Below are 23,392 nucleotides of genomic sequence, written 5' to 3' on the forward strand. Positions count from 1 at the left end.
GCTTGCATCTGATCTGCCCGCCATATTGGATGCCACTTCTCCCTCCTTGCTACTCTCTAGTCTTGCCTTACAGGACCTATATGCTCCGTTTACTATCAGCATGTGACCTGAATATTGGAAAAACTCTTTGGTAAGTTTTTAAAATACCCTAAATGTGTAGATGAAAATGGGCCTCATTACAAGTTTGGTAGGCCGGGGAAAAAAGTGGCAGTAACTCAGATTTTTGGGGTGGCAACGGAATTATTGCTGTTTTTCACAAACAGTGGAATCATGCATTTGGAGGTAAAGTGGAGGAGTTACCTCATACAAGAAACTGGAGGTAAATCTGCCACTTTGCGCCACCTCCACCCCCACAAAAAAGTGAATTTACCAGGCAGTAAATCTGCCAAAAATCCCTATGGACTCCAAAAATTACGATTTACCACCACTTGTAATCCTGTGGTAAACCTATTTGACAAAGTGGCAGTAACAGTAATCACATTTGGTGGGAATTCTGTAGATTTACCACCAAATTACCTCCAAACTCGGAATGAGGCCCAATATATCCTCAGCGCAGGAATGCTGCACCATGAGAAAATGATTTGATAACTGAGCTTGCAACATTGCATTAAGCAGGGATTGCAAGAGCTCAGAGACACCATGTTAAATGGAATGCCAAAAGTAAGATAGGCTTCTCCATGCAATGTCACCCATAACAAGAGTGGCTTGAAGCTATGAAGCAACCCAGATTTAATGAGTGACACCCTTACAACACCAGTAACGTCCACCGCAGTGCTCTAGGTGACCAAAACAATGCCTGCATCACAGGAGATTATGTGCATGTATCACTTGTATAAACAGGAAACTGTACAAACAGTTAAACCATTGGAGTATTCAAATAGATTGCTTGCCCAAGTTAGATTGCCATATGCCCATCTGGAGATGCTGTTTTAAAACAGCTGGGAAGTGTAAGAAAACAGGTGTCCCACCTGCTACTCCCTGGGGATCTGTCATCTAGCTGGCCAGGACACGGCCATCGCTTTTGGATCCAGTTCCTGGGGGTGGACCAGTGCAGGAGGATCACCTGGGTGAGGGGTCTTCGGGGAGTGGGACACCGGATGGCGAGATGCGGCATCCCCTTCCCTGTAATACCTTTACCCCATCCTACCAGGTAGGATATGTAGGAACTCTGCCCTCCCCTTTCCTACACAAACACTCACACAGACAGCCTGCTCTGGGAGAAAACAGACTAACACCCTAGCAGTATACCTGACATGTCCCAATGCAATGGTCAGGTGTGGTCTGGCAATTACTGACCATTACTCACACCCGACTTCCATTGAACTTCCCCACACGGAGAAAAGGCGGAGCACAAAAGCACACTCTGAGCGAGGCAAAGCACACGAAGGGACAGAAGTTCCGAGATGGCAGCTGAAAAAGGGGAGAAAGACGTCAGATCGAGAAGGGTTCAAGAGGAGGGAGATACCTTTGACCTTTTCGGCAAAAAAACATTGCTTTCAAGAAATCGTCATATTAGAAAGAGGAAGGCCAGGAAACCAGGCAGAAGAACTCTGCATTGTGTGTCAGAGATATCCGGGGCACTCCTGCGTGGCTAATCGAGTTGGGGAGAATCTGCAGCCACCGTGGTACTGTCCTTGGCTCCACAATTAAAGAAGCGCCAAAGAGATCAACACAGCCGGTGAGTTGGGGAGACTGATACAAGACCGGTCTATGTTGAAGCCAAGGTTGCAAGCAGCAACATGGTATAACGAGCGCTTGAACAAACCTTGTTAAAATGTGTGTGATGAAAGACTGAGTAAAGTTCAACTTCTGATGAATGCTTGAACTGTGAAAGGAAAGATACAAAATCATTGGCAGAGTGGTCCGGCACTACGTGGGTGCTCAATCGAAGGTCTCTGTACAGTACCCTGCTGAGGAGTGACAGAAGTGAAAGTTAAAGTGTAATGAGAAAAGAATTGTGAATCAAAGTGGTCCTGCGAAAGGTCGAGCAAAATCCTACGCACAGTCGAAAGTCTTTGATTTTTGATACAGAAAGGAAGGTTTGGAAAATGAGAAAATGGTTCGAGCCCGGTAGAGGGAGACCAATTGAGAACACTGTATTAAGGTGGGTCTGAGACCGGCAGAGAGGGACCATGGTTGAACAAAGAATCACCTAAGAAAGAAAGGTACTTTGAATGTTTGCTTGTCGCATCAGGCCCTCTGTAATAAGAGATTTAGAATGACAAAGAGACTTTGGCACAGAAGGCCCGATATTGAGGTTTTGAAATGCATCCTCGTGCTGAATAAGCCAGAGAATGTGCTAAGCTCGAGTGTGCCACCTTGTCCCGTGCTGAAACGTGGGAAAGTGAAGCCAACGGCTCAAATTTCCTGACTTATAATTTCTTCAACACTTTTCTTTTGTATAACATCGTTTCCCACATCATTTGTATTTAGAAATAAGGATTGGCAATAGGTTTATTAGTATAGGCCCTTTTATTTTGACAAGACTCTACTAGGACTGCGTTATTTGATGGTTGTAGCTTGCTTCCATCTTAGACTTAGGACTGGATAGGCGTTTAATCAATCCATTGAAGTCCAATAAACACCCTTGAACTGTGATCACTTGTGTCTGTTTGATACCATGTCTTCCTTACAGAAGTAACGTTTAGTTGCATGTACTTTGAAAGTTTTCTTGTGTCACAAAGTGTTTCTCATAGATCTCATCTCAGATGGAAAATCCTAAGAAACGGTAACTTGAGAGTTAGGCCACCTGAAAACCTTACACCTTATAGATTCAAATATGATATCATTCACTGCTCATCTCAAACAGTTCACTTAAAATCTTGACTAGTCAGAGTCTGTTTTTTGATTGCTCACCGAAAAAGTCATGTAACTCACCTACTTATTGAGCAAATGTCAATAAATCAATCAACACCTGGGAGGTCATTTTAAGAGTGTTATAGCTGAAATGCTTGTCATTATTTTCTGCCACTTGTCTGAGTGCGAGGATGCTTCATCTATTCTTACACTCCAGCTGCAAGTTTTCTCCTAGAGCTTTGAGGTGGCCACATTCACTTCATAAAACCACTTCATAGATTTCTTTTACGACATTTTCACAGCTGCTGGTTTTAAACTCTAGACCAGGGGTTCTGGAACCTTTGGCAGTACATATATTTTGGACTAAAACGCCATCAGCCCTAGCTAGCCTAATCAATGGCTGTGATCATGAGGCCAAAATCGGGAGAGCCTTGGGTTGCACAGTGCTGCTCTACACTAAATTTGATTTAATTATATGCACCCTTTATTCATAAGCTTTCCTTGAGGCACTTTCATCTTAGATAGCATCGAAGATACACGATTACTGCTCAAAGGCATCAGTGTTTGAAGGTTCCGCAGGGTGGACTGCATGGGGGGTCTGCTTCATAGTCACGATTACTGCTCAAAGGCATCAGTGTCTAAAGGTTCCACAGGATGGACTGCATGGGGGGTCTGCTTCATAGTCATGGTTACTGCTCATAGGCATCAGTGTCTGAAGGTTCCACAGGATGGACTGCATGGGGGGTCTGCTTCATAGTCATGGTTACTGCTCATAGGCATCAGTGTCTGAAGGCTCCACAGGATGGACTGCATGGGGGGTCTGCTTCATAGTCACGATTACTGCTCAAAGGCATCAGTGTCTAAAGGTTCCACAGGATGGACTGCATGGGGGGTCTGCTTCATAGTCATGGTTACTGCTCATAGGCATCAGTGTCTGAAGGTTCCACAGGATGGACTGCATGGGGGGTCTGCTTCATAGTCATGGTTACTGCTCATAGGCATCAGTGTCTGAAGGTTCCACAGGATGGACTGCATGGGGGGTCTGCTTCATAGTCATGGTTACTGCTCATAGGCATCAGTGTCTGAAGGTTCCACAGGATGGACTGCATGGGGGGTCTGCTTCATAGTCATGGTTACTGCTCATAGGCATCAGTGTCTGAAGGTTCTGCACGATGGATGCATTGGGGGGTCTGCTTCATAGTCACCATTACTGCTCAAAAGCATTAGTGTTTGAAGGTTCTGCAGGACGGACTGCATGTGGGGTCTGCTTCGTAGTCATGGTTACTGCTGAAAGGAATCAGTGTTTGAAGGTTCCGCAGGATGGACTGCATGGGGGGTGTCTGCTTCGTAGTCCTGGTTACTTAGGGAAGAGCAGGATCATCATTGTGATGTTAATGATTAATTACCATTCAACTGCTGCGCTATCAGGGAGGAACCGGATGTCCATATTCTTTCTGTCCTAAACCAACGTCTGCATTCTGATTGCAGTTTGTGAGCCTTTCCTGATATTTCATCCTCTCCTCTCTCCTCGTGCACTCTTCTGTCTTGAATATCACATGTAGTCTCTCATGCAAAGCGAGTGGACTTTTCTCAATATGGCATTTCTGAAATGCAGGCTTGTTTCTGTGATGTTGTGTAAAAGTGAAATCATGACAGACACTTGACTGGCCTGGAAGTCAAACTGTTTTCTCCCATGTGGGCTCTTTCAGATTGAATTAGACCAGCGACCTGCAACCTGCAGCGTTCTAGGTGTTTTGAACAGCAACTCCGATAAACTCTTACCACTGACTATGCTCAATAGAGCTGATGGATGTTGTACTCCAAAACATCTGGATATCCAAAACACTTGTTTGAATTAACTAAATTGCTGGACTGTTATCATAGATTGTCTGTGTTATGTGCGGTCTTGAATCTTCTTAGCACCCCCTATTACCTGTATGGTTTTTGGTGCATAATAAATAAAATCCAAAGGTTGCAGGCCTCTGAATTAGACTTGTATCATATTTTCTGACGTCATTTACACAAAAAGGGATTTCTCATGTGGCCTTAAACTGATTTTGTAACTAAAGCATTTCAGACATGCAGGGAACTGACCAGCGTTGTGTCCTTTGTGTGTTTTCTCCCATCTCGATTTTGGTTGCCTTTCTGACTCAAGCTTTCCTGATATTCAAAGCACTGAAGGTTTTACTCCTGTTTGGATGCACATGATTAGCTGCTTCATTTCTGGAAGATACTTCTCAGACATGCAGGGGGCTTCCCAGACATGCAGGGGGCTTCTCAGACATGCAGGGGTCTTCCCGGACATGCAGCGGGCTTCCCAGACATGCAGGGGGCTTCCCAGACATGCATGGGGCTTCTCTGCAGGGCATTGTCCTCTGTAGTTTGTCACAGAGAGAATTAAAGATCATTAAGGGCTGATTTTTTTCTGACATTCAGCGCTGTAGTATGGTTCTTTTGATGCATGGGTTTTTTGTATTAAGTTAGTTTAGAATTCTTGGCTGAAGCTTTTCAGTCATTCACTGCAGGGGAGGTTTTTCCTGTGTGGCTTCTCTTATGGGTAGTTAGGTTGCATTTGTGACTGAAGCATTTCTGACATTCAGAGCACCGATAAGGTTTGGCTCCTGTGTGGCTTCTCTCATGGGTGGTTAGGTTGCATTTGTGACTGAAGCATTTCTGACATTCAGAGCACCGATAAGGTTTGGCTCCTGTGTGGCTTCTCTCATGGGAAGTTAGGCTGCGTATCTCACTGAAGCATTTCTGACATTCAGAGCACCGATAAGGTTTGGCTCCTGTGTGGCTTCTCTCATGGGAAGTTAGGCTGCTTTTCTGACTGAAGCATTTCTGACATTCAGAGCACTGATAAGGTTTGGCTCCTGTGTGGCTTCTCTCATGGGAAGTTAGGTTGCTTTTCTGACTGAAGCATTTCTGACATTCAGAGCACCGATAAGGTTTGGCTCCTGTGTGGCTTCTCTCATGGGTAGTTAGGCTGCTTTTCACACTGAAGCATTTCTGACATTCAGAGCACTGATAAGGTTTGGCTCCAGTGTGGATTCTCTCATGCTTAGTTAGGCTGCTTTTCTGATTGAAGCATTTCTGACATTCAGTGCACCGATAAGGTTTGGCTCCTGTGTGGCTTCTCTCATGTTTAGTTAGGCTATTTTTCACACTGAAGCATTTCTGACATTCAGAGCACTGATAAGGTTTGGCTCCAGTGTGGATTCTCTCATGTTTAGTTAGGATGCTTTTCACACTGAAGCATTTCCGACATTCAGAGCACCGATAAGGTTTGTCTCCTGTGTGGCTTCTCTCATGGGTAGTTAGGCTGCTTTTCACACTGAAGCATTTCTGACATTCAAAGCACCGATAAGGTTTGGCACCTGTGTGGCTTCTCTCATGGCTAGTTAGGTTGCCTTTATCGCTGAAGCATTTCTGACATTCAGTGCACCGATAAGGTTTGGCTCCTGTGTGGCTTCTCTCATGGATAGTTAGGCTATTTTTCACACTGAAGCATTTCTGACATTCAGAGCACTGATAAGGTTTGGCTCCTGTGTGGCTTCTCTCATGGGTAGTTAGGTTGCTTTTGTCACTGAAACATTTCTGACATTCAGAGCACTGATAAGGTTTGGCTCCTGTGTGGCTTCTTTCATGGGTAGTTAGGCTGCTTTTCCAACTGAAGCTTTTCTGACAATGAATGCACTGATAAGGTTTTACTCCTGTACGGGTCTTCTTATGTAGAGTTGGATATGTTTTTTGGCTGAAACTGTTATGGCATTCTGTGTAGTGATGAGGATTTTCTTCTGTGTGGGTTTTCTCATTTTGAGCAGGATGGGTTTTCAGACTGAAGCTTTTCTGGAATTCATTGTCCTGGCAAGGTTTCTCTGGGGGTTTCATTTCTCCAGCTTGGATTTTGTTTAGCAAAGTTAACCTCATTACAGGGTCAGCCATTTGTAGAGAACGCTCTACGTTCATCTCTCAGTGCACTCCTGGTTATAATTGCATTGTACAAAGGAAAGCTCTTTTTAGGAGCTTCAATTCTTCACCTCTGTGTGTCCATGCAGGTTTAATTTTTGACAACATCTCCCCATTTGGGTGTTCTCAGAGAATCTTACTGCTTTATTGTCTTATGTTCTTAGTATGCTGATTGTGAAAAGAACATGTTTTTTAGGGTTATTGGATCCAACCTTGTTATGTAGAGTTTTCGAATTCAATGTACTGATATTGTTTTCTACTATTTGCATTCTTTTGTGAATAAACATGCTATGAATTTAGAATTAAATAGTAATTCCAATTCAGACTTGCTTTCGGGTCTCCTGCTCATCCATGCATTTTCTTTTACTTTTCAGAAGCATTTCCTTCTCCCGGTTACCTTGACACTCTGAATATGCAATGCGCGTGGTGATAGAAATCCTGTTAATAATGCGAAGCTTCCTCCACTCCCAGTTCTTGACCAGACTGGCCTTCTAGAAACGTCCATTCCATGAGATATCCAACATCCTCCCTTTTGTTCAGGTAAACCATTCTTCGGGCATTTTACATCTTTACCCTTTGCATTTTCTGTGCAGGCTTTAGAAAACTGTAAAAGAAAATTGTCACATTATCTTTCTAGACAAAGAAAAAATAAATAGACGTGCACAGTAGTGTTTCATTGGTTTACAAATGTTTCACATGCCTTTAAGGCTTCAAATTCTAAACCAAAGTCGTAACATAGCCAACATTAAGGCAACCTCCTTTCCCCTTAAAGCTCCAAGCCAGAATATTGCATCTTTCCGATCATATTTCTCTACAAATCTCCTCTGCATTTTATTCAGTCTTTGTGCAGAGCCCTAAATGGTGCAGATGCCTTAGTGACCACACCCTTCCCTTTTCATTACATACTCTAGAAATACTTTCAATGTTTGGAATTTTAATGCAATCTCCGAGCACCAGTCTTGACTGGTTCACACACAGCTCCGCTTTCAGCCATTTCAGAAATATACTGGGGTTTCCCCAACGTCTTATATCCAAATAAGAGTGCTCTTGTTCTACCTGGCAACCCATATATTAATACCCAACTCTGAATAAAGATACTCCATGCAGGAGACGTTCCCCAAGCCAAGGGATCTTCTCTAAAGTGCGTCCTCTATGCATTTCAGTCAAGTGGCTGCAGTACATTTTATCAAACGTCCACAGACCGTTCATTATCAAGGAGGTGTTTGTTTCAGACTCATGATTAACCCACATTATTCTAGAGCTTGGGTATTACTACTTTTTCCTCATTCAAATACCAATTACACAGTCTATTGTACTTATGTGTAAAACTCAATATAAAAGGGTTATATTGATATTGGCCTTGGGTCATTAATTGGGAACACATTTCTGATGAGAAATAAGCATTCTTTGCAAGCTTATTGGTAGTGTAAAAAACATTTGTGCATCGCAACCACTAAATATTTTATTTGCCTCCATTTTTGGGTGGAAGTAATGGAAGTGGCCAGGATGCAACCCTGCTTTAGGTCACGGGTCATGTGACTATTGTCCACAAGCTCTGCCCCCGCCACACCCCCTTTAGTATCTAGACGCCCCTGAACTGGTGCAGTAATTAAGGCCAGTATTTTACCCCATACACATGATAAAATGATTGAGAAATCTGTAGATGGAGGATATACTGGGGGTCAGAACGCTGCCTTACCCGAGGCACCACTCGCTCTTGCAGCATTAGCACCACTGGTGCTTGGGGGCTGGGTGCGGGTTCAGTCTTGTTGTCACATACGCAGCATTCTTAAGCTTGGGGGTCTCCATGGTTTCCAAACTGCACAGACGTGGGGGCATAATCATCAGTACGGGTCATAAGCGATACATTTCAAAAAATACATGTATAACATCAGACTCATCATAGAAAAAAAATAGGGTCTCTTCAATATAAAACGCACAAAAACAAAACACAAGGACAAACATTTAACAATCAAGAGGAAAGAGAAACAACATTGATAAAAAAGACTAATATATACCTTTGTTTTCAGGTATATACATAGTAAACGGACGCACCAGGACGGTGCAGTCACTAAATGCACTGTCATGAAAACTATAGACAGACTTACAAAGGGGTGCAAAGGACGGTCAACAAAGCTGAAGTTACCAGATATTGAACTATGTGGGCACAGTGAACACTGTCGATAGATGCACCTAACTGATGCCGTCGCTATCAAGACTAACATGCATGCTAATACCAAACTCACTGCAATAATCTAATCTCGGGCTCCGGGGTCGAATGATCAAATATCCATATGCTAGCTTCTGGTAGTCTGTACTTCAATTCTGTCTCCCTTCTTTCTGGTTACCCTTGATCAGTGTCTATCACTGTTCCAATATCATGCTAATACGTAAGAGATCTTTCTTTTGTGGTATTGGGAGAAGGATCTTCCAACTAACAGGAGTGAGTCATTCAGTGCTGGGTCGAAGGGAGAGAGGGATACCCCCCCACACACGGTCCTTCCACAACAGCAGACTAGACTCTGGGCCTATAATGCTACCTTGGACCATCAGAAGACCCATGTATCTGGTACAAGGTGTGAAAACCTTAAGGTGTCTCACTTACTAGTGCCCAGGGATCTGTCATCCAGGTGGCCAGGACACGGCCATCGCTATTGGATCAAGTTCCTGGGGGTGGACTAGTAAGGGAGGATCACCTGAGGGATCCTCTGGAAGTGGCAGTGGGCCACCTAAGGGTGAGACGCGGTACCCCCTTCCTTTTGACACCTTTTCCCCATTCTGCCCGGTAGGATACTTAGAAACTCTACCCTCCCCGTTTCCGACACAAACACTTTCTCACAAAGTGAACAACACTTTCTCACAAAGTGAACAACAACGGACTAATACCTGAGCCGTTTAACTGACATGTCCCAACAGAAGGGTCAGGCAATTACCAAAAACTAGACACACCCGACTACCCTTTCCCTTACACATAGGGATAAAAGGCGGAGCACACAAGCACACTCCGAGCAAGGCCGAACGCATGACGAAGCAGCCATTCCAGGGAGGCAGTTCAAACAGAGGCGAAAGGTGGTGAGACCAGAAAGAATGTCAAGAAGGGAGTTGCCATTGCCCTTTTCAACCCAGACCTGCAAAGCCTCAGATGAAAGATACGTAAGACCGGGAATTACAACTGGCAGGTGGAGAGACTGATGTCAGCGGTACATGGCACGCTCCTGTACTGATTGCCAGGGCGTGGAGGCAGGTTGGCCATCAACGTACCATCGTTGACTCCAGCAGCAGAAAGGAACAAAGCGAGTCCAACACAGCTGGTGAGTCGGAAGCAACTGATAGTCGACCGGCTTGTGTTAGGCTCGAGGTTGCAGTGGCAAAAGTAAGGAGATAAGTTAAACAAAAGGTTGTTGATGAACAAACTGGGTACCAGAGTCAGAGTGGTCCAGCGTCACGTGGGCACTCAGTCGAAGGTCTCTAGCTGGTGCCCCTCTCCTGAACAAAGAGACTGTGTTGAACATTGCGAGTAAAGGAAACTACAAGTGCTACTAGGCCTTAAGGAAGGCCGGTATAAGGTGTTAAGGTGGTCATATACAAGGGTCAAGTCAAATCCTTTGTACAATTGAAGTCCTTGACAGACTAAAGAGGATTTGTTGTTGTGAACTAGCATTGGCACCCGACTGAGGGGAACGCTGTGCAAACTGAGGATAGGAAACCAGTGCATGCCCTAAGCTAACAGTGACCTGGCGAGACGTGATCGCCCTTCGGAAGGTCTGAGCCCGGATGAGGGGGGCCTAATCTGAACATTGTGCTACTGTTTAAAAAGACATTAAACTTTCGATTATTGTAGGGGAAAAGAAAAACTAAACAAAGGAACTGTGATATTGGGGCAAATGTGAACCCGACAAAGGAATGCCTGCAAAATCACAGCGATGACAGAACTATGTGAAGTCTGACTGGGGGCTAAAAAGAAAGCCTGACTGTGGATGTGAATCCTGCATAGTGTTAAACTACCTATGAACACTGTGATGACAAGTGTGAACTCGACTGAGGGATGTCCACAGTGAGTGGTTGGTCTGAAACTGATTGAGGGAGGCTGACGAATGAGAGTTGGATCGGAGCCCAGCTGAGGGGGATCCAAGGGTGACAGGTGTTCACCCCATGTAAAGATTACCAGAAGGAACTTTTATTTTTGTTGTTTTGGCATATCAGGCCCTCTCAAGCAAGAGACTTTGCATGAGAAGAGACTTACGCACAGGAGGCCCCAATACTGGAAAAGGAACTGTAACCTCATGCTGGAGAAGCCCAAGAGTGTGCCGTGCTCGAGAATCCCACCTTGTCCCGTGTTGAAAACGTTGGGAAGAGAGACCCCGGCCAACACTTCTTTCTTTTCTTGTGAACATTATCCCACACTCTTTTGTAACGTAGCGGTAAGGATTGGCAATAGTTTATTTTTAGTATAGGCCCTCTTTATTGACTAGACTCCACTAGAACCATATTATTTGACTGTCGTAGCTTTCTCCCATCTTAGAGTTAGGTTTAGCCTAGTTGCTTATCACACCCATTTTACAGTATAATAAACACCCTTGTACTGTGATCATTTGTGTCTGTCTTGCTTTGATATCATGCCTTCCTTACAAAGGGGACAAAGGGGAGTGGGCCGCTTTACAGATTTTGACGCGCAACTAATCCTACGGAGCCCAAAATGAAGCATTACAAGAACTATGGGATGAACTGCAGGCTCTCGACAAACCAACACACAGACCACACCTCACAGTAATACACTACTGTTAAAAGATACCAGCCCAAACACTGGCTACCCTCAGTCTGTACAACACCCACTGCTCTTGAGGTAGGTCTCTGCTTTATAAAGAATAAAATACAAATTTTACCATGCTTATATAACTCCTTCAGAGTCTCATTTGGGATCTCCTATTTTTCGTGTACAAGAAAGAGGGAACCCTTCCGCCTTGCATTGATTCCAGGTTATTGAATGCAACGACACTCAAGGATATACCCATGTCTCTTGATAAAAGACATACTGGAGTCCTCAAGGAAAGCCAAGATGTATTCCCACCTGAACTCTGCAGTGCCCATCATTTAGTCTGAATTAGACCAGGACACGATTGGAAAACTGCCTTCTAAATGCCTTTTGGGCATTACGAATACATGGCAATGCCCTAGGATATTGGTACTGCTCTGGCAGAGTTGCAATGCTTTATGTGGGTTTACTTTGATAATATCCCTGGGTTTTCGCCCTATGAGTCATATGTGTGTCATGTTCAAGAAGTCCCGGAGCACCCCAGGAAACAATTTATAGGCCAAACTAGAAAAATGCTTGTTTGATGTCGCTTTTATTGACTTCCTGGGGTACATACTCAGTCCTAGGGTTATTGAAATGGATTTACAGGTATAGGCCATCATAAACTGGAAAGGCCCTCCATGAACTCAAATCTGTTCAGTGTTTCTCAGCTTTGCAATTTCTTACTGTGGCTTTAGAGCAGACTCTGCACGGCCATCACAATATCTGACCCATCTTCTGAGCACCAGACGAAGATTCCAGTGGGCTGAAATTGAAAGGGCGGCCTTACAATCTCTCAAATAGGCCTTTATTACGGCTTTGGCGTAGAACCCCGGACAATGACCTACCCTTGTGTTGAAGTCTGCACAGATCACTGCAATCTTCAATGTTTCACAGTCAACAATGCAGAAACAGTAGACAAGCCTTGTGGCTGTGTCTGACTCTGCAGTACGATCACCTTTCTTCTAGGAACACAAAACAGAAAAGTGGATGCCTTGCCTCATTCTCTACATGAACCAGAGGAAAGAAATGCTGGGTTACTTCCTCTCACCCATAAACATATTCTAGCTGCTGTGGTTTCCATTCTACGAGTACAGCATCACAAAGCAGTGAATGCAGCCTTACCAGGAAACTGCATGGCAGGTAATTTTTGGTTTCTTAATAATTGTCTATAGCTTCTGACAGCTGATGTGCAACGTCAAGTTCTATCTTTCTTGCGCGATTCAAAGCTCGCCATGCACAGAGGGGTCTGAGGTAACAATTACTTCAGCTGCAGTTTTTTTGCCCAAGATGGGTCATTCAAGTGCAGGAATATATACACTGTGTCCATCCTGCACCCAGGAGAAAGTAGAAAGAGATCCCACATCCTCTACACTGAAAGCCCCAATCAGCCCATTAATGGCTCCCAGTGGGTCTACTTGCGCCTTGTAAATACTCAAATCAAACCATCAATAGGCAGGTACCACACCCCAACCAATGGCTCCAGCCAGGTGCAATTACTGCAAAATCACTGTTAGGCAAAGAATGCTTTGACTTACCCCCACCCACTTCAACCCCTGAGATTCAGGACATGTACCTCATTATGTTGTAGACTCCTCAGTGCACCAGCTTTCAGGACTTGTCTTAATTAGCATCACATTGTTTTATGAACACTGAGTCCCGGCATTGAGACTCCTGTACCCTGGCTCCCATAACCGGTCCTACAAGAGTACTCATTGCAGGAGAGGAGTGGTGGCAATAGTCCACAATCTATTCCTTGAACCATCACACACTGACCATCCCATGATCTGATTGTGTGCCCACTCCACATAAACCACCCTAACTGTTGCAAGCTCCTAGCCAGCCATAGAGAGTCAGCCGCCACCTCAATTCTTTACAGATGAACACCATTTCGCTAAAAATCAATTACTGCTAGCAAATGGCTAATGGCAAGTGCCCATTTTGCACTGTAACTGCTATTGTGAGGAAGTGCCATCTGGCAAGGGTGCAAAGTCCTGGCTTTTTAAAGTCCAATCACCTGGGGACTTGCGTCTTTAAAAGAAGGGGACTCCCACCCCTTCTTCAGATTCTCTCAGATCCTCTCAAGACACAAACATTTGCTCTGGAAGAAGTCTCAGTACTTTGGGAAAGTTGAACTTTCCAAAGCCCTCAGCCTGAGGTGTAGGAGAAGCGGTCCAAGGCAGAGATCAGCTCCTTACCCACTCGCAGGGCACATTGGGACTAAACTTTGCTGTAGAGCAGGACCTGTCACTCTACCCCGGAATCGCCTAAGCTGGAAGAGCAGACCCTGTACGGAGCCATCCTGTCCTCTGATCTGCCAGAGTGGGACTCACAGCAGCCGGAGGGACAGACCAGCCAAAGCTCACGGTTCTGCTGCACCTTGAACGAGAGGAAAGACACTGGCGCTGGTTTTTGCACTCCTCCAGAAATCTTTCATGCACTTCAAAACCAGCTCAACGATGCATCGTGCCCCAACTGAGCCAATCCCCTGCTAGGGCCAGATCAAATGCAATGCTGAGACCCTGATCCGAATCACTGGGGTGTCACATAGATACTCTGACCAGGGGTTACAACCAAGGCTCAACCTGGCTAGCCCTTGAATGGTTGCTTCACCGACCAGCACATAAGACCACCACATTGACGACTTCCGCCCGCTGACACAAACCAGTGGAGCGTCACTCGCTCCCAGCGGCTAAAGCCAGACTCAGCCTGGCCCAACTGCAAAGAGATGCTGGGACCACCCGACTTGCATCTTTGAAAGCCACCTACCACTGAGCAACCACATTCGCCGCTACTCAACGCTAGCTTGCTGTTTCGCTCCATATGATTGAACATGACCGAAATGAACTTCATCCGCTCGCATGAAAGTTTGCTAACCCACCAAGAACCAAATCCCGGTACTGCTTACCACGAACTGCCCCCACTCGGTCCACTTGGGGCCTAGAAACTGGTTAGGACACGATTGCATCTGTTAATATATCTTGTTTGTGGTTAGTAACTTACCCACCACCCCTGGGAACCACGCTCAGGGTGCTACTTTCCTCAGTCTGTGGCATCTTATCTGTCCTTCCTGTGAGGTGGGTTTTCGTAAAGTATTTTCCATTTGTTCTATTGCAGATGATGTGTCCAATTAAAGTATAAATATTTGTATAGAAAGTTGATCGGACGTTCCCTTTATTTTGCACTGTGTTTGGATCACTACTGGTTCACTTTCAACACCCCTCTTAAGAGCACAGCCTTACCTCGGCCCACGCTACCAAAAAAGGCAAGGTGGTATTTCTCTTTACTGTCCCTGTTTTACCTTTACGATTGTGCTGGTATGGTCTCAATGCGCTGTAGGTTGAACGCAGTTGGGGGACAGAGGTCCATGTATAGAAAATTTGTCAGAATGATATGATATATGATCGGTTATTTAAAACGTGCTTAATACCCAGAGGATTCTAAGCGCAGACCTGGGGATCGAACCTGTGGTGCTCTGTGTCGTCTTGTTTCCAAGGTGAGCAAGTTGCCCTTGAGCTATCCTCCAGATACATTGTGTGTGTGCATTTTAGCCAAAACGAGGGAAGTAGGGTGGCCAAGTCCCTGTTAGTCACCCATGTCGAGCAGGTAGATGGGTGCTATAAAAGTGTTGAGAGAATGCGAGGACAGGAGAGATATGATGCGTGCAGCTAGACTAAATTTTGTCATGGGGGATAGCTGCATTCTAATGGAAGATGTGTTGTTCACTGTGTCTTAGAGTGGTGCATGAGGATTTGAGAAAAACTAAACAGGACATTACGTATGATATAAATGTGCAATATATAAACATATATGACATTCATTACTCACTGTAATCGTATTTCTGGTGCTTGTATCTGCTTAGATTCACATGCTGTGCATACAGTCTGACATCTAGTGGTAATCACAGAATATTGCATCTTTTGTTCGAAGATTGAAAAGGGATGTCGAGCTGGGCGTGCCTGTAACACTATCCCTATTGTGACGTGTAGTGTACCCATGATCCCTCACGTGTCGAGGTCCAGCCAGTTGTTTTTGTTCTGCCATGAGGGAGCCTGAAGAGAATGCATGAGCGAGTGCAGAAGCAAGGAAGATGTAATATGTCCATGTTCCTTCAACTCCAAGAGAGGAGGAAGGATGGACGCATGTGAATCTAAGGAGATACAAGCATCAGAAATACAATTATGGTGAGTAATATAGGTCTTCCGATGCTCGTGAATCTGCTTAGAATCACATGCTGTGCATAGACTATCAAGCAGTGCCAGGAGTGGTAGGAAGTGAGAAGGAATGACAATGAAGAGATGTCTTAACACCGCTTGACCCACCTGAGAATCAATCTTAGAATGTGTATCTAAGCAGTAATGTTGAGTGAAAGTGTTGAGTGAAAGTGTGACCAGAACTCCAGGTAGCAGCCTTGCAAAGAGAATCAAGAGGAACATTTGCAATAAAAGCTATAGTAGCTTCTGTGCCTCGAGCAGAACGTGCTCTAGGCGTAAAGTAAAGGGTAACTGAGTAACACTTGACTTAGAGAGCGGGTCCCCCTTCTCTACTAGCGGCAACAGAGACAAAGAATTGATCCGTCCTTCATAGTGGTTTTGTCTTATAAAGGTAGTACACAACTGCTCTCCTAACATCTAGTGTATGGAGGCTTCTTTCAGCTGAGTTAGTGGGATGGTGAGAAAGTTGGGAGTTCAATGGACTGGTTTACATGAAACTTGGAAATCAATTAAGGTGCAAACCGTGGGTGTGTACAGAAAGCCACTTTGTTTTTATGAATAGTAACAAACAGGTCTTAAATTGAGAAAGCCTGCAGTTCACTAACCCTCCTAATGAAAGTAACAGCCACCGGAAAAGCAGTCTAATAGGTGAGAGGCTTGAGAACAGCCTTGTGCATGAACTCGAAAAAAGGAAATCACAGTGTGAGTGCATTTTAAAATACAGATTGTATGGGTTTAAACTTCATTAGAAGCAACTGTTGCCTCAATCTCACATCTAACACCTCGAACTACAATATCCAGGAGTGTTGTAGTCTGCGTGTTCTTTTTAATTTGCTCACTGGCACGTGATAAATCGGTTTGTGCCGGTCCATGCTGTCAGGGCTGTGGGGCTACTGAGTGAGTAAGCACTCTGTTTTCTGCACAATACTTGCTGCCTGCTACTGGTTATGCATCCTTTGCAACAGATTGAGATGGCCAGAGCAAACTCTGAACTACATTCTCCTTTGCCTGTGCATCGCTGCACCACCACGCATTTCGCCAAAATGCTGATTCAGCATACACAAAGTGGGTCCTCCCCCCCATTCTGTTTGGAATAAAACAAACAGTCGTGGAGAACCCGTACAAGGAAAGGGTTATTACACTCTTGAATCCAGTGTCGATTAACATGCAACCCTCTCCTCTCGCTACACAAGGTCATGGCAAATGCAAAGACCTGCAAAACCCAGCTGTTCAGGGAACCTATGATATGGCTGTCCATAGTCTCTTTTCAGAGCCCGTGATTACTCAAAGGGATGGGGTTCCAGTATCCAGTGATATTCCCCCCCACTCCCTCTGCTAATGTCATACTGGATTCTAATCTGAAGATGAAGTTAGCACTCCTGAACACTCGCGCCATCATTAAACATGCCACAGAGGTGGCAGATGTATTGTATTGACTATTCACAATCTTGACATGATCTGTCTCACGGAAACTTGGCTAAATGCATAAACTAATCATGCTGCACTATTGGCAACACCTGTGGGATATAAAATGATCAGATCGTAAAAAGGGCAGAGGTGGTGGAGTTGCTGTGATTATTTTAAATATGTTCTTAGCACTAACATTCTTGATGGCTGTAAACAGCTCTCCATTAGAATCTGGATTTTACGTCAAGACCGGAGGCGAGCATTATGCTATAACTTCTTTATTACTGCTTCCAACAGCTTTTAAAATTTTAACTTTTTCTTTCCTATTTTTTTCAGCTTGATAACTGCAAACACGAGAAAAAAACAAACAAAATACAGAGAGAAAAGATAGCTAAAAAACTACACTCCACATGAGTCCCTGCAGCATAGTAGTCATGAGCATCTGTCCTGCTGTCCAATCAGGACTCTTCCTTACGTACAAATCCCTGCTGCTCTAGGTCCTTTCCTCCTCTTTTTTGCTGCATCTGACAGCTAATTGACTCCATACTACCTCACAATACAGTGTTTGTGTAGAATTTGAAATATTTTCTAATATGTGCTTAGCATTGCACGTGCTAATAATGTACAATATATTATTATTGTAGAACATCACGTAGGTAGATCATACGCTTACATTTCTCACTGGCACCGGCATCCTTCATTCAGTGCGATCGAGTGTGTCGCGTACATACTATTCCAAAAGCATTCCACTTTCACCTTCTGTAGTATTATTACAGCGCCTTGCTTGACAGATTGCAGCAGGCCCGTTCACACAGCGGTGATATTATGACGCGCCAAGCGTCGGGCGGCGCATGCGCATTGGTTTACAACACATAATGTTTCAAATCGAACTCGGAACACAATTCCACCACTCGGCAGGCACTAAAGATGCTATAAAAAGTGCGAACACAGCGTTTCAATGGCATTTAAGAGGCTAAACTACTATTATTAGATACAAAAATAACATATATATATATATGTTTACACTGCACGTGGTAGCGGGCGTGTAGTTATGGTTAAGTTGCTAAACCCATAGGAAGACCACTTTTTGGGCGGCTTATAACTTCGCTCCCCCTGGAGGAATCCTCACCAAACTTTGCAAAAAAAAGTATATGGCCCGCTCTGCAAGTTTGGTGAGGACTCGTGCAGAAGTTATAGGGGGAGGCCCCAAAACATTTTTTTTTCCATGAATGGGCACAAACTTTGCGCACGGCTACAGCCCAAACGGCTGGATGGATTTTCACCAAATTCGTGGCCGGAGCGGGAGCTTTGTTCCGAAAGCGTGCTTTTGTGTGTTTGGTGAAAATCCGATTAGTACTTTTGTTGGAAAGAACTGAAATGTAAGTCTAAAAAAAATGAGTGATATCTGGCCCCTCTCCGCGGGCCCATTTCCCTGTTCGCTCCGCAGGCAGCCTTCTCATTGGCTTGCATTGGACGCAGCCGGTGGTTGGCTGGAGGGATGCGTGCTGTGCGTCAAAAGTTTTGGAAAGTGCCGCCATGGTGTATGGGAAGAGAGTGCCGCACCGGAAGGGGTTGCAAAACATGGTTTGCAGGATGAGGTGGGTGAAGGAGGGGATGAAAAGTTTGGGGGAGTGAAAAACGGAATATATGATACATTTGTTCAGGTCGAAGACGACTGTGGTGTACGCGAGCAATGCAGCAATTTGCAGGTAGCTCCTCAGGCGAAAACCTTCTGTGGTGACTGCATGGGCGCTTCATTGGGAATGTGGACTGCATTGCAGATGATGCCTAGAAATTGTCAATGTGTTGTGCTGTTTCCTAGGGGTGCCGGTGCTTATGTTGACTTTGTGGGTTTCCATTGTGTTATGTCGGTGGCTGTGGTACGTTTGTGAAGAGTGATACGTGGCCAAATGTTCCCATGCATGCCTGCATTGCCTTGCAGTGGTTGTGGGCAAAGCCTAGGCTTTTGGGTGCATGGGCGTACCCAAGAGCCTAGGGCTTGTGCACCACCCCCGCAATGCAATGCAATGCCTCCATGCATAGGAGAGCAGTGAGGCAATTTGCGGGTAGCTCATCAGGCGAATACCTTCTGTGGCGATTGCGTGGACGCTCCCTTGGAAATGAGGACTGCATTGCATACGATGCAAAGAAATTGAGAATGGGTGACATTGCCACATGGAAGGTTTTTACACCATCAGAGTTTTGCGATATGGACCATTTACGCAGCAATGCACATATACTTCATTGGCGGTTAGCTGCACAGGCGACTATCATGTTTCGGTGAGTGCAGGCAGACTCCATTGGGGATGGGGAGTGCATTGGAGACAATATGAGGATATCTCCAGTCGGTGTAATATGTTGTGTTGTGCCTGAAAAGCCCCTACTGCCTTGTGTGCATGGCTAGGGCCCTTGGACCCAACAGTCTGGCCACTGGTTGGAAGTAGGTTTCAGAATGTTGCCTTGTTTGGGTCTGTTTCTATACCCATACCTACCTGTAGTCAGGAAAGCTATGTGGCCCCATGTTTCCATGCATGGCTCTATTGCCTTCTAGTGGGTGTGTCCAAGGACTAGGCCTTGGGCACAACCCCCGCAACGCAATGAGGCCATGTATGGGACCACTGTGATATTGCTATGTGGATTGCACACATATGTATAAAGAGTGCATTCCCTTTGCCTTTGGATACGTTATTATAACCATACCTTCTGACATCCCACAGAAGGTACTCACGTTTGTAGAATCATTGTGGAGGACATGTTAAAGACTTCTTACAGCAGCAGTGGTGAGACATGCCAGCATTTGCCTTTGGAATGGTGCGGCTGAGAACAGAGCCTTGCTTCAGGGAGTGTAGTAAGACACTAGAGCATGCATGGGAGCACTGTGATAATGGTATGTCGATTGTGCACATATGTATACAGAGTGCATTTGATTTGCCTTCGGTAAGTTATTATAACCATACCTTGTTCCATCCCACACACTTTTAAATATGTAACTGTCCTAAGGTACTCGCCATTGTGGAGGACATGTTAGAGTTACTACAGCAGCACTGATGAGATATGCCACCATTTGCGCTTGGAATGGTGTGGCCGTGAACAGAGCCTTGCTTCAGGGAGTGTAGTAAGACATTGGGACATGAAAGGATTTTATTACCATCACACTTTTGCGACATGGACCATTTACACAGCTACTCACATAATTCATTGTCGGGTAGCTGCACAGGCGACTACCTTCAGAGCCCATTGGGGATGGGGAGAGTATTGCAGATGATATCAGGATATTTCCCTTCGGTGTACTATGTTATGTTGGGAGTGGCAAGCCCCTACTGCCTTGTGTGCATGGCTAGGGCCCTTTGAACTAACAGTCTGGCCACTGGTTGGATGTAGGTTTCAGAATGTTGCCTTCTTTGGGTCCATTTGTATACTGATATGCAACTACAGCATACACTCTTGGAAATATGCATGTCTCTTATGGGTGCTCACCATTACAGAATGTTGTGGAGGACTTTTTGCAATTAGTACACCACCAGAGGTGGCGTGCAGTTCCTGCACTTGCATATGGTGTAAGTCATTGGACTTGTTGCCGTTCACGGACTGACATGCCACCATTTGTATTTGGTATGTTGTGCCCCTGATAATAGAGAGTGAAGGAAGATATTGCGACATGATATGAGTTACTAAGCATCACATATTTAAAGTATGGATAATGTACAGACCGACCCACATACATTTGCACCGGACAAAACCATCTACGCCGTTAAGTCCCGCCATATACAGGACGGCAGGCCATCTGACTGTTAGCTTTCTTTTGCATACTTGTTGAGATGGCCAACAAGCGTGGTTGGCGTTCCTATTGTGTGCAATTGTAATGTGTGCATCGCTTCCATTACCTATACGTGTGGGCACGTTACACCATCACAACAGTCACTGGCATAGCTGACTTTAGTTGTGGAGAGTCGTTGGTCACGGCGTGCACTGCAGGTATTTTCATTATGTGCGTACCAAGTGTAGCACACTCTGTCATGTGAGCACCTAGCTCCGGAAAGGATAAACAAAAGCAAAAGCAGACATGCGCACACAGAGCATACGGTTCCAGAACATTCCCATACTTTACGAACACTGAATTTTTGCAAGTGCTTTATTTTGCTACAGAATGTTCAGAAGAACGTGTAAGGTGGCTGTAATAATCGCTCTTTCATTTCGCAAACAAAATATAGTGTGCAATGCTGTCTGTGCTCTTCTGTACTTCTTCGGTCGTTTGGCAAAGTGGAAAAGGGATTACTTTATGGTCCTTGGTGGGCCATGTGGAAGAACACATTCTTTGCAAGGTAGACAAGGTAGCAGCTGTTGCCTCTGGGATGCCTCACATCATAAGCATTTGCAGGTTGGTTCGTATTGCCGGAACTGCAAATGGACATACAGGCCCATATCGGTCGGCCCAGAGAACGACGACAGAAAACACATTGCTTATGGTAACCTTGCAATGCTTGGTCCACCACCCGTCTGTTGGAATGTGGAAGGAGTGGCACGCGCAATAAGGTGCAAGGTATCTGAGAAGAAACAGGAATAAGAATAGATGTAAGTAGCCGTTATTAGTGGCAGCGTACAGGACTTGAGTTTGTGGGAAGGATGACGTAATAGGTGGCTGCCTCATGGACCTTGTACTGTGTGTTATTGAGTAGCATCATATCTTAACCCACTGCCTTGCTCTCTGTTTTGTAGGTGATACTGTCCTTGTACGGCTCCACACAAGCAAAATGTCTTTGAAACTTTGCCGTGAGATGCTCCTTTCTTGCGTTTCCTTTTTTTTAAATAAATGACAGTGCTAGCGAGTGTTGTTAGACCCACGGCACAAGGTCTCTGTGTGTGTCCAAATAAAAAAATTAAAAAACAACCCTCATGGGGGGTCCCCTCGGATTGCAGGAGAATGCAGGAGCTGGTTTGCTAAAAAATGCAACATTGAAATGTGAGTTGTCGATTTTTGTGTGCCGGTTGACTGCTGAGTGCACCTACGCCCGTTATTACTTTCAATATAGTGAGGTTGTGTAGAACTAGTAATTGTTTGAAAGGGCATAGTAAGTGCAAAACAGGGAATGTAGCACTGCACGAGTGAGCATAGGATGTGATGTTTCACTGCACGAATTACGTTCCCTTTTCGCCTTGTCCTTTATGTCTGGATTTCGAGAGGCTGGGAAAGAATGGCAACAAAACGTAGTAGAATCACAGTTGCAATTTACGGGGATTGGTGGAGACATGCCACTGTAACGGCACATGATTACTGCCGTCACAAACCTCTGTATAATGCATATAGAGAAAGTGTGCGGTAAAGAACTGCAGCTTAATACATTTTAATCGTAATACACAAGTGATATAAAGTTGCACTTACATAACTTGGCCAAATGCCATGCTTGTATTGGGTGGGCGACAAATTAAAGTGTATCGCGTATGGAATCGTTGCAGACTACCTTTGGGGCACACGGGCAGAGCAACTGCACTGTAAGTTATGTATCCTTTTTTTCGACAATTCCATACAATGTCTGCCCGTGGAGCTAATCATGCTTCCCACTCAAGGTTGTTTTACAAAGAGCATTTGTCCTTTTGAAGAAGAGGTATGTTAGGATGCGCTTTCTGGAGATCATACTGGAAAAAAAAGGATCCAGGCGGCAACGTGTTTTGATTGTACCATGCATTTCCGAATGTTGGATAGTGTCATTACGGTGAAGTTAGTACGACGTATAAAGAGATGATGGTGCCGTACACATGCTGCACTGAATGCAGAGATGGCAACATACATAAAATTTGCTTTTACAGTCCCTAAGGAACATTTATATATGCAGTGTGTTACGAGGCAATGGTGGCCGATGGCAGACTGTGGGCGCGCTGGCTCAGCATACGTGGGTGGCAGGGCCATCGTACGTAGTTTGGTGTCTTGCAGCATGAACATGTTTGGGGCTGTCGATAAGAGACAAGGAATTACTTCTTACCTCCTTCAAACATTGTAAGGGGGGGTATGGTGTTCAAATGGTGTTTCCATTATACAATAAGAAAGGGAAACAGAAGTTTGAAAGTTTAAGGCGTAACGCAGTGTTTGACATATGGCTGCCGAGCTATGTACCATGTGCTGCAGTGACATCTATGTTGTAAACCTTCTTTTGAAATGGTGTACACAACAATGAAGATGACCTAGTGACAAACGGTGCCAGTGGAATGCGAGGAGCCA

At 44.9% G+C, this 23,392-nt stretch overlaps 1 protein-coding gene across 4 annotated transcripts in view; it reads right to left on the reverse strand.

The window, feature by feature from the left end:
- Nucleotides 1-2,453: 2,453 nt before the first annotated feature.
- LOC138452937 (zinc finger protein 84-like) overlaps nucleotides 2,454-23,392 on the reverse strand; it is a 140,081-nt gene continuing 119,142 nt past the window's right edge. For 3 of the 4 annotated variants that reach the window (XM_069605302.1, XM_069605301.1, XM_069605303.1), the window contains exon 3: nucleotides 2,454-7,369. In XM_069605302.1, coding sequence (XP_069461403.1) covers nucleotides 5,305-6,765 — 1,461 coding nt within the window. In that variant the 5' untranslated portion in view covers nucleotides 6,766-7,369 and the 3' untranslated portion in view covers nucleotides 2,454-5,304. Of the gene's footprint in view, nucleotides 7,370-8,464; nucleotides 8,585-23,392 lie in introns of all 4 variants that reach the window. The other variant, XM_069605304.1, reaches the window with a different exon arrangement.

Source organism: Ambystoma mexicanum, chromosome 4p, assembly GCF_040938575.1.
Source record: "Ambystoma mexicanum isolate Mex_15411 chromosome 4p, UKY_AmexF1_1, whole genome shotgun sequence".
NCBI lineage: Eukaryota > Metazoa > Chordata > Amphibia > Caudata > Ambystomatidae > Ambystoma > Ambystoma mexicanum.